The 13,271-nt window shown below is 40.6% G+C and overlaps 1 protein-coding gene across 5 annotated transcripts in view; it reads left to right on the top strand.

The window, feature by feature from the left end:
* The window catches only part of ATF7IP (activating transcription factor 7 interacting protein), a 171,147-nt gene that overhangs the window by 118,797 nt on the left and 39,079 nt on the right, over window positions 1-13,271 (top strand). For all 5 annotated transcript variants that reach the window (XM_089523787.1, XM_089523785.1, XM_089523783.1 and 2 more), the window contains one exon: window positions 11,130-11,213. In XM_089523787.1, coding sequence (XP_089379913.1) covers window positions 11,130-11,213 — 84 coding nt within the window. The remainder of the gene's footprint in view (window positions 1-11,129; window positions 11,214-13,271) is intronic.

Here is a 13,271-nt window from a genome sequence, read left to right as displayed (position 1 = left end):
TAGTGGTTGAGTCCACCTCCAAGTCCTCTGGCAAAACCCACTCTGCCCCCTTGGACAAAGAAGGTCGATGCTTGGGCATTTTTGGGATAAGCTTTTATTCTTCAGCTGCTCTCTCTGCTAAAGTGGGAAACATGCAAGCTGGCATGGGAGCCTATCAAAAAAATCTATGGGATCGTATGGCCTCCTTTATCCCTAATCTCTCAAAGGATCAAAGTGCAGTTGCTCTTGATTTTTAATCTGAGGCCCTTTCTCTTGTTAACCAGCAAATAACCTTGGCCAGGCATTCTGTAGATTGTGCTGCCAAAGTCATATCTGGTGCTGTGGCTCTGAAGCGCTAACCATGGCTACTCCTCCAGGACATCACCTCCCCTTCAGCCAATTCCACTGCTGTCAGCATGTCATTCCTCCAAACTCTACTGCTTCCACAACAGTTGGTGCCAAATTACCACAGGCACCTGGGTTCTTACCATCATCCGTTTGGGTTAATTCATAGAGTTTACAAGTACTCCACCGCTTGTCATCTTTTGTTCTACTCCCTCCTCCCATCCTCTACAAGAGGAGATTTGCTCCCTTCTCAACAAAGGTCCCATCCAACGCATGCCAGACAGATGCAGGATGGATGGTTACTTTTCAAATATTTCACAGTGCCAAAAAGAGGCTGCAGTCTTCACCCTATCCTCGATCTCAGGAGCATGAACAGCTACATCACTCCACACAAATTCAAAGTGGTGACGTTGTAGTCCATTACCCTCTTTCTCCACCAAGGAGACAGGTATGCGTCTATCGATCTGAAAGATGCCTATTTTCACATTCTTATTCGACCTGAACATTGCAGACACCGCCATTTTGCTGTTGACTGAGATCTCTATCAATACAACGTCCTGTCCTTTGGCATCTCCACCACTCCCAGAGTGTTCACAGAGTGCATGGCAGTGGTAATTTCTCATCTACAGATATGTGGAATCAAGATATTTCCCTACCTCGACAATTGGCTGCTGGTGTTTTCCTCCTGTACACAACAATTCCAGGATGTCCACAACAATCTCTCCTCAATGACCTAGGCCTCACAGTCAACCTTTCAAAATCTATTCTGGAAACTGTCAAGAGTGATAGAATACATTGGGACTTCTCTGGACTCAGGCATGGCTTGCGCCTGCTTACTACTCAGAGAGCAGATGCTCTGTGGTCCCACCTCCAAGCTTTTCTGCATCTCAGCCGCCCCTCAGCATTTGGACATACAACCTCTGCTTGGCCTGATGACCTCCACCAAGGCTGTGACCTATTTAGCTCGGCTCAAGTTTTGTCCTGTCCAAATGTGATTTCTCTCTGTTTTCGATCATCTTCACAACAGATAATCCAAGAGGCTCACCCTTCTCCCGGAGGTATGAGCCTCTCTCCACTGGTGGTCAATCACATCCAGCATTCTGAAGGGAATGCCCTTTTAACTTCCAGAACCTTCCAGGATGGTGACTATGGACATTCTATGACAGGCTGGGACACACATTACAAGGATCTTTGTATTCAAGGCCATTGGTCTCCTTCCGAGATGGAGATGCACATCAGTGCTAGCAGTCATCAAGGCTTTGGTCCAAGTGATAACAGACAACACCACGGTAGTCTGTTACATCAACAAGGAGACGCTCATTCTCCAGTGTTCTGTGATTCGTCCTCCAATTTTGAAGGTAGTGTCACCTCCATTCCATTCCTCCAGTAGCAGTTCACCTTGCAGGCAAAAACAATGTCCTGGCAGACTCTGAGTCGAAACAACACCCTGCAACATGAGTGGACCTTGTCACCAGATGCCTTTCATCTCCTCACGTCCCATTGCAGGACCCTCAACTGGATCTTTTCACACCTCCGGTGAATGCTCAGTGTCCATTTTTCTGCACCAGAGCAGGCCAAGAGAAGAGGTCACTAGGAGACGCCTTCCTCTTGAGTTGAAGCCACCAGTTCTTTTATGCTTTTCCCCCTGTTCCCCTAGTGGCGAGGGTTGTGGCCAAGATGATGGATCCAATGCAATCCTAGTGGCGCCTTACTGCCAAGGCTAGAGCAGAGCCCTCCTCACCTGTTCAGCTCTCCACAGCTCTGCATTTTCTCTTCTACCTTCATGATCAGGCCCTTTCCACTCACAAGGTTTATCTGTCAGCCATGTTGCTAACCAAGCTCCTGGTTTGCCATCTTCCAAACTTTTCACTTACTCTATTCTCAAGAGATTCTTCAAGGGCCTTCGTCATCTCTACTCTCTCATACATTCGCTGGCCCCATCATGGTCACTCTCGCTTGTACTCACAACTCATGATACCCCCGTTTGAGCCTATGGGATCAGCCTGTTGGGGCGTGGAAAGACGCACTGTGTCCACCACGGCCACCTGCAGAGTTGAACCACGTCAACAGGACGCCAGGGAGAAGGATTTTGAAGAGATGTCTGCAAAGGTATTCAGGTCAAGAAGGAAAAATTCCTTCACCACTGCAAACAGCCTTGAGCTCCTGGCTTGAGAAATAACGACACTAACAAGCCTTCACTCTTCACGAGGGCTTTAATAAATAAGTTACTTTGCCAACCAAGCAACCATAACAACAAACAGAGAGGCAGTTACTCTATCACCAACTGTCATAACTGACACACACACACTCTCAGAAGGACCAACTGTCTCACTCTCCCTCAGTGACAGTTGAGAATGACAGTTGCATCAGCATTCCAATGATGCACTGTTTAAATGCTGACATATATAACTGACACTAGAGCTGTAAATAACTTGCACAACAGCTCCACCTAGTGACCACATCATTGTCATTTTATCAGGACCTGTTTCAACATGGTCCTGACACAGCCTCCCTTGGGCTCCTTTCTTTTAAGGTAGCCTTTCTTGTGACTCTTACTCTAGTAGATCTTCCGAATTGTCTGCACTACGCTCTGCTGAGCCTTTCCTGACCTTCCATGGAGAAAAGATGGTCCTTAGACCAAACATCTCCTTCCTTCCGAAAATGGTATCCCTTTTTCACTTTTCTCAAGTTATTGAGCTACCCACTTTTATCCAGACCCTTCTACACCTCTGATAAAGACTCTGCACACTGTCCATCTCCACCATGCTTTGGCCTTTTCAACATTCCACTGAGTTCAGGTTGACCAGCAAGTTGTTTGTTATGGTGGACCTACGAAAGGCCATTCTGTTTCTTCACAAAAGTTTTCAAAGTGGATTGCACAGACCATTCTCTTGGTTTATGAACTTGCTAAATGCCCTCCTCTTGTTGGTGTGTGCCCACGCTCAATTAGGGCCATCTCCTCATCTGCTGCCTTCCTCAGAGGTGTTCCTCTGCCTGATGTCTGCAAAGAAGCTACATGCTCTCAGCCTTCTATGTTTGTCTGGCACTACCAGCTTGATTCCAGGTCTCATTGGGATGCCAGTTTTGGATGTGCTGTCCTCTATTCTGCAGTGACCTTCCCACCTGCCACAGATAACCTTTTTAGTCACCCTATTGTGTGAGGCACAGAGACCATGAAAAAGAAGAACAGGTTGCTTACCTGTAACTGTGGTTCTTCAAGTGGTCATCTGTGCCCTCGCACGAAACCGCCCTACCTCCCCTGTCAGGTCCCGGCATATTCTTGTGGCAGACTTGAACTGGAGGTGGAGCTAGATTGGCGGGATTGGGCATGCTTAGTACACAGCAGTAGATGAGCTTCCTGCTAATCTGCTCAGCTTATCAGTTTTCCAAGTGGAGTCTCTGTGCAGGCACAAAACCCTATTGTGTGAGGACACAGTTGGCCACTCGAAGAACCACAGTTACAGGTAAGCAACCTGTTCATCCCTGTTCTCCCGAAAGGAATTTGTTTGCATCTTAGATAGAACTGATGAATAGTCTGATATAGATACCACTGAACATGAAGAACTAAAACTTAGAAGCAAGAGCATATCCCAGTATGTAAACCTGACGGCAGGAAATGTGTTAAGGAGGGCTACCCATTTCTCTATCTAAGTTGAATAGATTTGGCTTTATTTATAGTTAGTACATTAAAGAGCTTTGGTACTGGTTCCCAGATTCTCTGAGATAAACAGAGAATGAAAATTGAACTTTATGTTCTCGCATACTGAAAAATTCAGTTATAGCATTCCAACAGAAAGTCTTGTCCAGTGCTTTTGTAAATGTTCAGTAATATTGGGTATATCATGGAACTCCCAAGGAACATGGGACAGAATATCAACATCTTCAGAGACCATGTGGTCACATAATTGACCCACAACTTCTGGGTTCTGTACAGCCTAGAACGATCATGTAATCAGTAATATCAAATATGTGTGGGATACACAGGAGAAATAAAGGATTATATTCCTGTTGTCTGGCTCCTAGCACAACTGTACTTTTAACATTGTCTGAATGTGATTGAAATGATTTCCCATTGCCACAAATAGAACAGTGGTTACTATTTTCTTTAACTTAAGACTTTTAAGACTTCTATATCTAAATTGAATATCCCCTATCCAGAATGCTTGGGATTAGAAATATTCTGTATGTCAGTTTTTTTATTTGTATGTTTGTTTTGATTTTGGAATACCTACACTTGCATATATGCATTGAGGCTGGAGAGCAACTGAGGATCTGTGAAATGTGGGGAGGAGTGGATTCCTGCATTTGATAGATCCTTGCATCTGTTTTTGCATATCATATTCCTAAGGTCTATACTACACTATTTGTGTCTTAGCTCAAAAAGATTTGGATTTTGAAGTAGTTCGGAGGTTGGAATTCCAGATAAGGGTTACTCACAGTGTACTACCATATTCATATTTCAGAGCCTTGTACTAAAAATTATTTCACAAAAAATTAAGAAATGAAACATCATAACCTTATTTAACACAATATCAGCAAAAAATGTCTGTATCCCAAAGGCACATTAGTGACTGGATGCTACAGTTTTCTTGTTCTTTAGCAGCAAAGATTACTGCTTTCTTAAAAAGATATATGCCTCCCCCAAAACAACTGTTCCATAAAGGAACAGATATCATCTGCAGAGGAGCTAGATTCATGTTTACCAACATTCTAGGTGGGATTTCATTATAGAAATACCTGACGAAACCTGTGATAAATCCAACATAATCATTTTAGGCAGAAGAGGAATGACTCTTGACAAGTAATGTGGTCTTTTGCAGCACGGATTTAACCCAAAGTGGAATTGGTAGTGTTATTCCCTGGCTTGTTTCAACAGTTTGGCCTTCTGGTCTTGAGTGGGACTATAAAACAACCTAGTCTGCTCTGCCAGGGTCAACAGCTTTAGTCTTACAAGACCAAGTACAAGACGTACCCTTACTTTGACTGGCGATTGGAGGTGCAAGTGAACTGGTGATTTCCTACAACAATATTTACATACACTGACTCCCCAACACTTCCAATCAAATACTGTTTCTCCAAACCACTCCAACTAACCCACACTCTTGGTCCACTTATATAGTGTGTTGGTTCACTCAGTGCCACATAGCATAATGCAACCTTGCTGCAACTTGGCATCATGCCATGTGCTCCTGACTCACTGTCCCATGGAATATATGTCACTCTGTGTTCCCTGTCACTCAAAAGTATTTTCCTCTATTATAGGCACAGTGCTCCTACATTCCATTATGTACTTATAAGCAATTCCAATATTCAAAAATAAAATTTTAAAAAATAAAAATCAATTCTGGTCCCAAGCATTTTGGATTAAGGGGATTTAAGCTGGGGATGGAGCATAAGTGGGACACAACGTTTCAAATTGTTGAGATAAAGAAGGTTTGTAAAAATAAATTTTATAATGTCACCAGAAAGACTTTTGTTTTATGGCATTATGGGAAAAGATTACTGGATAGTAAATATACATCATTTCTTCTATATATGTGAATAGCAACAAGAATACTGTTTGCTCAAACTTGGAAATGCACTAAAGCACTGACAATGGAAGAATGGATTATTAAGGATCCTGAGTTAGCCTAAATAGCCAAATTAGCATGGGTTCTAAAGGAGAAGTCAAATGAAGACCTTTTTAAAGACTAGAAACCATTTTGGACTTTCTGAGTAGTAAGAAATCTAATGATTTAATAATATGTGACTATGGCTATTAGCAATTTTAGTGGCATTACTTATTTGGATCTGTAATGGTAGAAAAATTTTTAAAACTCTTCCCCCCCTCCCCCCATTATATCAGGATTGGGGGGCAGAGCCCTACTTTGTATTAGTTGATCTCACCAATGTCATTATCACTGAGAAGAGCATAGAGCAAGGTTGCATTCTAGCTCCACTCTTGTTCAACTTTTACATCAATGACATGGCAGGTCATCTCAACAATACCAACTTCCATCCTCTGAAACTGGAGGGAAGGCATATCTCAGCTCTGCCCTATGCAGATGATGCGGCAGTACTTTCAAGAACATCCATTGGTCCAAAAATCCCATTGTAGGATAAAGGCAGGATATAACTCCTGGAAATAAATAATAAATAAAAAGAGCACTAATATAGCAATGCAGAGAGGGCCAGCTAGTACACAACTATTTAAAAAAACCTAAAATCGTGGCATTTCCTAAAAGCCCCAAGAACCATAACTGGGGTATAAATAGCCACAAGTTCGAACAGGTCTCCTGTTTCAGTTATCTGGGGGTAATCTTTCACATTACTTCTAGTAGGAAAGCGCATGGAGAGTATGCTGCTGGTAACACACAGTGGACCTCAACCATGCTCAGATTTCTTATGATGAGGATTATATACTGGTAGCACTCAAACATTTCAAGGCCAAATCAATTCCACAACTGCTTTATGGATCCCAACTGGGGCCCCTCCCCAACTCTGTACCAATAGAAGTTGTACAATCCAAATGACTAAGATCAGCATTCCAAGCTCCAACGTGTCTCTGATGCAACTCTGAGACTGGAGTCGGGCTTTATGAAATTGGAGGCCAGAGTGTGGGTGACTATACTCAGTTACTGGCTTAGACTATCCGTCTTCCCCACCAGCCGTGCTCCACTAACCCTCATTGATGATTTCCGATGTATGTGGAAACAAATGGTGATGAGTAAAATGTCTTCACTGGGCTTTTCTCCAGATCTTCAGCTTGACTTGGGATATGAAAAGGCTAGAGCAACTATCAAACAACGGGTGGTAGATATAGAGTGGCTATTAGATCTAGTTAACGCCCCAAATTTTATTGCTAGTGACTTCAATAGATATTTGGCATCACCTGTGGCGTACTTAGCAAAACTCAAAGTAGCTAAACGTCGGACAGCCTTTACTTTGGCATGATCTCATGCCCTTCCCTCAGCTGTCCTTGAAGGCTGATATAAGAAGATCCCCTTCTCAGACAAACTATGCCCCTGTGACTCTGGCCAAGGAGAGACAACAGGGCATGTACTATTCTAATAGTAATAATATATACTTACTAATATACTAATAGCACTCATACTACAGGGACATCTGCCACAGCCTTATTTCACCTTTATTGCATAAATACCAAGTACACACCAGTCAATTTGATACTTCTCTGCTGCTTTCATATATCAACCTCAATACAACATGTTGCCAGATTTTGTGCAGCTACAGTTAAAATTTGCCAGACAATGAGCTCCACAGCACACTAGTGTTAATCTTGTCTTGCTATACTGGAATCTGAAAGGATACTTTAAATACTGTTTTTAGGCTGTGTTTTTACCTTCTTTTATTCTGTATCTCCCTGTTTATCTGTGCTGGTCTATGACCGTAATAAAGATTCGATTCTATTCTAGGTGTATTCTCTCTCTCTCTCTCTCTTGCTTTTTTCCTTTAATTTTTGTTCTTTTTTCCATCCCCCTCCCCATGGTTTCTTTATCTTTGATTGCATATTAGATTGTGGTAAAGGTTAATCTTAAAAAATTGTATCACAGAAAAATAAAATAAAAGGAATGCCTTGTTTCCTGAGCAAAGACACCATATCTGCCACCCATTACGTCTTCTAGTCTTGATTTACTAACACAGAGATAACAATGGCTCGGCTGTCTTTGTCTAAAAAGAGGTTACAACTGGTGTACTTAGTCCTACTTGTGAAGATTACTCTAATCCACTTCGTCACTTAGGCTTTCGTTGTCAAAGCTTGATGAGTCAACACTCCTAAACAGAATGCCAGAACCTGAACAGTTATTGCATGCTCATGAATCTGGCCAAAGAGAGTTTGAGGCGGCCCAGAGAGATTCTTTTAGGAGTAGCCTTTTGTGTGGTGTCTTGGACTGCTCCTTTCACAAAGATACATTCTCTTCTTTTTGGACCCAACTAACTAGTCAAGTTGCTCATGTCATAAGGGGAAGAGGCCAGACTAACGTGTGGTAGACCTCGCTTCTCCAGACACTGTTTACAAGCCATAACTGAATTTTATGCTGTATAGCTAAAGCCTCTGACTATATTGGAGAAATACTTGTGTCTAAGTCAAGGCAGATACAAGTGAATTATCCTCAAAATTGCATCTGACAAAGTAGACTTGTCTCTGAAAGCACACGTTGACAATTTTTTTCCTCTTAATCTCAAAAGTGCTACAAGATTTCTCAACATACGTACCTTCAAACTGTTTAGGAAACATTTTATAACATTCATTAGAAGTTTCCTTTATTTCTCATTTGTGGAACCATCTGTAAAAGATTCTGAACCATTAAAATTGGATCATGTGCTGAAAACACATTGACAAAGTAACCCTTTCCTAGGATCACAGCTGTAGAGTATGCTTGCCAATAAGCTCATAGTGCTGATGTATATATACAGAGTTCTCCTGCCCTGATTTTGTTTTTCTGTATGCTTCAATATCATTACTTCTCAAATAAACCAAAGGGATTATCAAAATTATACATAACAGGACAGGCCACTTTTATTTATTAACATAATATGCCACTTTTCTCCTGGAGTGGTACCCAAGGCAGCTCACAAATAAAAGTGGTTAAAACCTACTAATACTGTTTTTAAAAAAACAATTAAAATAATTTAATTTAAACAGTATAAAATTATGTTTAAAAATACAGAAGTTAAAAATATAAATAAAACAGCACACATCTCAATAAGAAGCCTCACTGAGAGTGATTATGTTATAAAAGCCTGCTTGAAGGGAAACATATTTGCTTTCCAGCAAAAGAAAAGCAAGGAGAAGGCCAGGCCCAGCCTCCTGTAAAAGGGCATTCCAGAGTATGGGAGCAGCCCCTGAGAAAGTGCTCTTTCGTGCCCTCACCAAGCGAGCCTTTGATGTTGACAGGACCAAGAAGAAGCCTTCCCCTGATCTTGAAGCTCTGGCATGTTCTCTTGAGAAGCTGTATCAATTAACCAACTCAAAAAAGTAAAGTAAAGTAGGATTTTGGCAGGAATGCCAGAAAGATGGTCCTTCAAGACTCTCATACATCTTGTCAAATTCCATTGATATCTTGGGGATAACACACCAGTGGACATCCCAGCCTTATATATGACAGTTAGCTAAAACTGTAGCAGAAAGTACTGTCAACATGAAAAGTACAGTCAGCCCTTTTTATCCATGGCTTGAAAATATTCAAAAAAGTTATAAATTCCAAATAGCAAACTTTGATTTTCCATTGTATATAAGGGATACCATTCCATTTTGCTCTGCCATTATATTTAATGGAACTTGAACATCCACGGATTTTGTTATCCACAGGGGATCCTGGAACCAAACCGCAGCAGATAAAAAGGTCCCACTGTAATGTCTTTGTGAAAAACTAGGGACTGTTCTCAAAGAAATGGGGTACCATTACATTTGATTGTCCTGATGTAGTGAGTACCTGTACTCCGGACAAGAGGCTGCTGTTGGAAAAGAACACGATGAAACAAAATGGTTCCCAATTGGAAAGAGGCCAGAGAGGGCTGCATTCTATCACCATATTTGTTCAACTTGTCTGCAGAAAACATCATACGTAGACCAGGTTTAGATTTGGAGGAAAAGGAGTGAAGATCAGAAGAAGGAATATCATGCAAGTGACACCATAATGCTAGCAGAAAACAGCAAGCACTTGAAACAATTGCTAAAGAAAGTCAAAGAAGAAAGGGCTAAAACAGGCATTCTGCTGAACATTAAGAAAACAAAAATAATTATCCTAGAGGATTTACATATATTCAATGTTAATGACAAGGAAATTGAAATAGTTTATGAGTCTAATTTAATGAGATGGAAAAGGCCTTGCTGTTCATTGAACCATGTTTAAGCTTATCAGAAATGATTCTAGCTATCATTAGGTTGGCCTTATTGAGGGGAAGATTTGAATCTTGTTGAAGTGAGGAATTACTAGATATGTACATTATTTCCTAATTCTAGCTCTGATCCTGACACTAAACATAGCTGTCTCTTAATACATTGTATAATTCATAGTACATTCAGTTTCTCCTTAAGTTCAGAAAATGCCCCACAACTCACTCAATACAGGGTGTTCTTTTAAAAAAAAAACAAACACCAATAAGCATAAGAGTAAGACAGTTTCACTCTGTGACCAGTGATTCCAGCAACCACTGCTGCTTTTGTTACATATTTAAACAGAGATCCAGCTAACCAAGTGGAATTACTGTTCCTTAGCTTTGGCTTCTACCCAAAAAATTCAGTACATTATAGCCAGCTATAAAATTTGTTACTCTCAAAGAAATTTGGGCATTTCGAAATATATAACCTAAGTGAATCCTGTATCTATGTGACCTGTGTTCCTAGTTATCTCTACTTCATGATGTCACAGAACTCTTCTGAGTTAGAAATGAGCTGTACTGAATAAAAATTCCACAAATCTTTGTTTGAAGTGGCAAATACACCTTTAATTTTATCCTTTTCCAAATGCTAAAATAAATATAACTCAAATCCTATCTTGCTAAAACATGCAAGTTTTTAAGTAGAGACCTGAAATTCAAAAACAAATGTATAATTAACTCAGTGGTTAAGTCAGCATTTTTAATTTTAAATATAGTATAATTAAATACATTTGTGTGTTCATCAAATGTTGTGGGTTAAAATATAAATGTTTGATATCTTTGGATTTTTGAACTAAAAGGTTTATTTCTCTTGGTTAGCTGCCTGTGTATGTATACAGCCATAGAAGTACCTGTGAAAATCTCTTTAAAACATATTGGAGAGATTTTGCTAAATAAGATTAAATGTTTTGTCTTTCTCATAGAAGATAAAGAAGAGAAAAATGAAAAAGAATTGAACAAAGTGGAAGAAAAAGAGCACAATGAGGAAGAGAAACCTCCAGAAAGAAGTATGTATGGCAGGCATACTTAATTCCTTCCAAAATGTGACAGAATCGTATTTTGGAAGGAATTAAATTGCACTTTTCTTTTAATCTCTGTTTGAAAGTACAATATGATCCTTGTATCTGGTAACCATGATTTCCCTTACCTGCGTCCAGGGAGTAAAAGGTCAGGAATCTGAAGGTGTCCTCCAAGGTGACTCTGTCATCAACATTCAGTGGAAATATAGCATTCAGTGATAACTGCTGTTTTTCACTTATGGGCCATAACCATGGAAACTGATCCCTGTGGATGCAAGGGGTCATACTGTATTATAGGTCAGTGGAACTTTCAGCAAAACATTAGTGTAACCCTGCCACAAATAGCATTGGTCCCGCTAGCCACCCTGAAACAAGAACTTGATAGTACAGAATGTAAGGAGGAGTCCTTTCCACTGCACAACTTTCCCTTACTGTTGTTTGTAGCAGTGCTTTTCAGCAAGCCAACAGGCTTAGGCTGAGTACACCCTGTCATCCCCAGACTGATACCTATATAGCAAGTGGGATTCATTCAGGTGGGAGTGGGGTAAAAAAAGTGAATCTTTCTAGCTTTCTTTCCCACTGAAGCATTTCTGTATATTGCAGAAAGGTATATATTGCCTCATGATATTTATCTCCATCACCATTGCCCCAGTAGTTGTTATAAATGTTTAATGGCTCTAAGCCAGTCCCTGTCCTCTGCAGTTGTCCTGAAGATTCATAGGTAATTGCTGAGCAGTTTTGTTTCCTTTTTGTCTAGAAATTTAAATATTTCTTCATACCTAAGAAGTAAGTATTGGGCAGGTTCCTATATTGCCCAGCAGAATGCCTGAGAACTCACAGTTTTGCTGCATTACACCCCCCCCCCAACAGCCATTCTGTAGCTGCTTTAGAGCAGGGAGAGGGATTAGAGAAGTGTTTGGCTATTCCTCATAGTCAGATGCAAATGGCATATTTTGCCATCTGATGTCACTGGTCTGTACCTGCCTAAGGGGCATAGCCAGAGGCTTCTCGTGTTCTCCATCAACCATGAAATGGCTATTCAGTGTTGGGTATGTGTGCTTATTGCTTTTGGTGGCACATGGAAGGCTTGCTAAGGGGGCAAAGTTGGTTCCTCTAGTTTTCAGATTTCTCAGGCTGCTGCCACACTGCAGAAATAAGGCAGTTTGTCACCACTTAATGCAATGGAATTCTAAGATTTGTAGTTTTGTGAGATATTTAGCCTTCTGCAGTGAAGAGTCCTGGTGCCATACCAAACTTCAAATCCCAGAATTCCATAGCACTGAGCCATGGAAGTTTAAAGTGGTGTCAATTTGTTTTATTTATCAATGTGACAGCAGCCTTAGCTGTCACTTTGCTGTTGATTCTACAGATTATGCAAGACCACAACGCAAAGTACTTTTGTACTTTGATAAAGTATCTCTATGTCAAGTTGATAGTTAATGACAGAATGGATAGGTTATGACAACAAAACCAATTATTATTATTATTATACTTTATATAGCACTGTAGATTTACCAGATGGCTCCAGTAATATGTCTTCAAGCTATTATTTGTGTGTCACATATACAATTTTTATTGATAAATGTTAAACAAAAACTAAAAAACCACACCAGGTTACATGAAAGTATCATATTTAGTCTGCTTGATGCTACTATTCTCCCCAGCAATATATCCCTGTACCGTGTCTAATCCCACATACGGGTACAGTAGTCCGTTCCCTTACGTGGGGGGATCCGTTCTGGAACTCCCCCCGTGTAGGGGGGAAATTACGTATGTTTGCGCCCCATTGAAAATAATGTGGTGCGTGCATGCAGCGCTCGCGCCACAGTCGCATGCGCCATTCATTAGATTCTCCTGTGGTTTCAGCATATGCTGAAAGCCATGGAAGTGAAACATATATGCATGTATGGCGCAGACTAATTGTAATATCTTTCTTAGCTAAGCTTGCCGTCATTATTTTATGTCTAGTTTAATTTTAGCGAACGTATATGTTAAAATTTATATAATAGATGTCCTTCCTATTTCAGATCTGATTTCTGTTACTTA

Source organism: Sceloporus occidentalis, unplaced genomic scaffold (genome assembly GCF_023333645.1).
Source record: "Sceloporus occidentalis isolate IW3139 unplaced genomic scaffold, rSceOcc1.0.p SCAF_5, whole genome shotgun sequence".
In the NCBI taxonomy this organism is placed as follows: Eukaryota; Metazoa; Chordata; class Lepidosauria; order Squamata; family Phrynosomatidae; genus Sceloporus; species Sceloporus occidentalis.
Note: the sequence above shows the minus strand (reverse complement) of the source record. Positions and strands in the feature narration are given on the sequence as shown.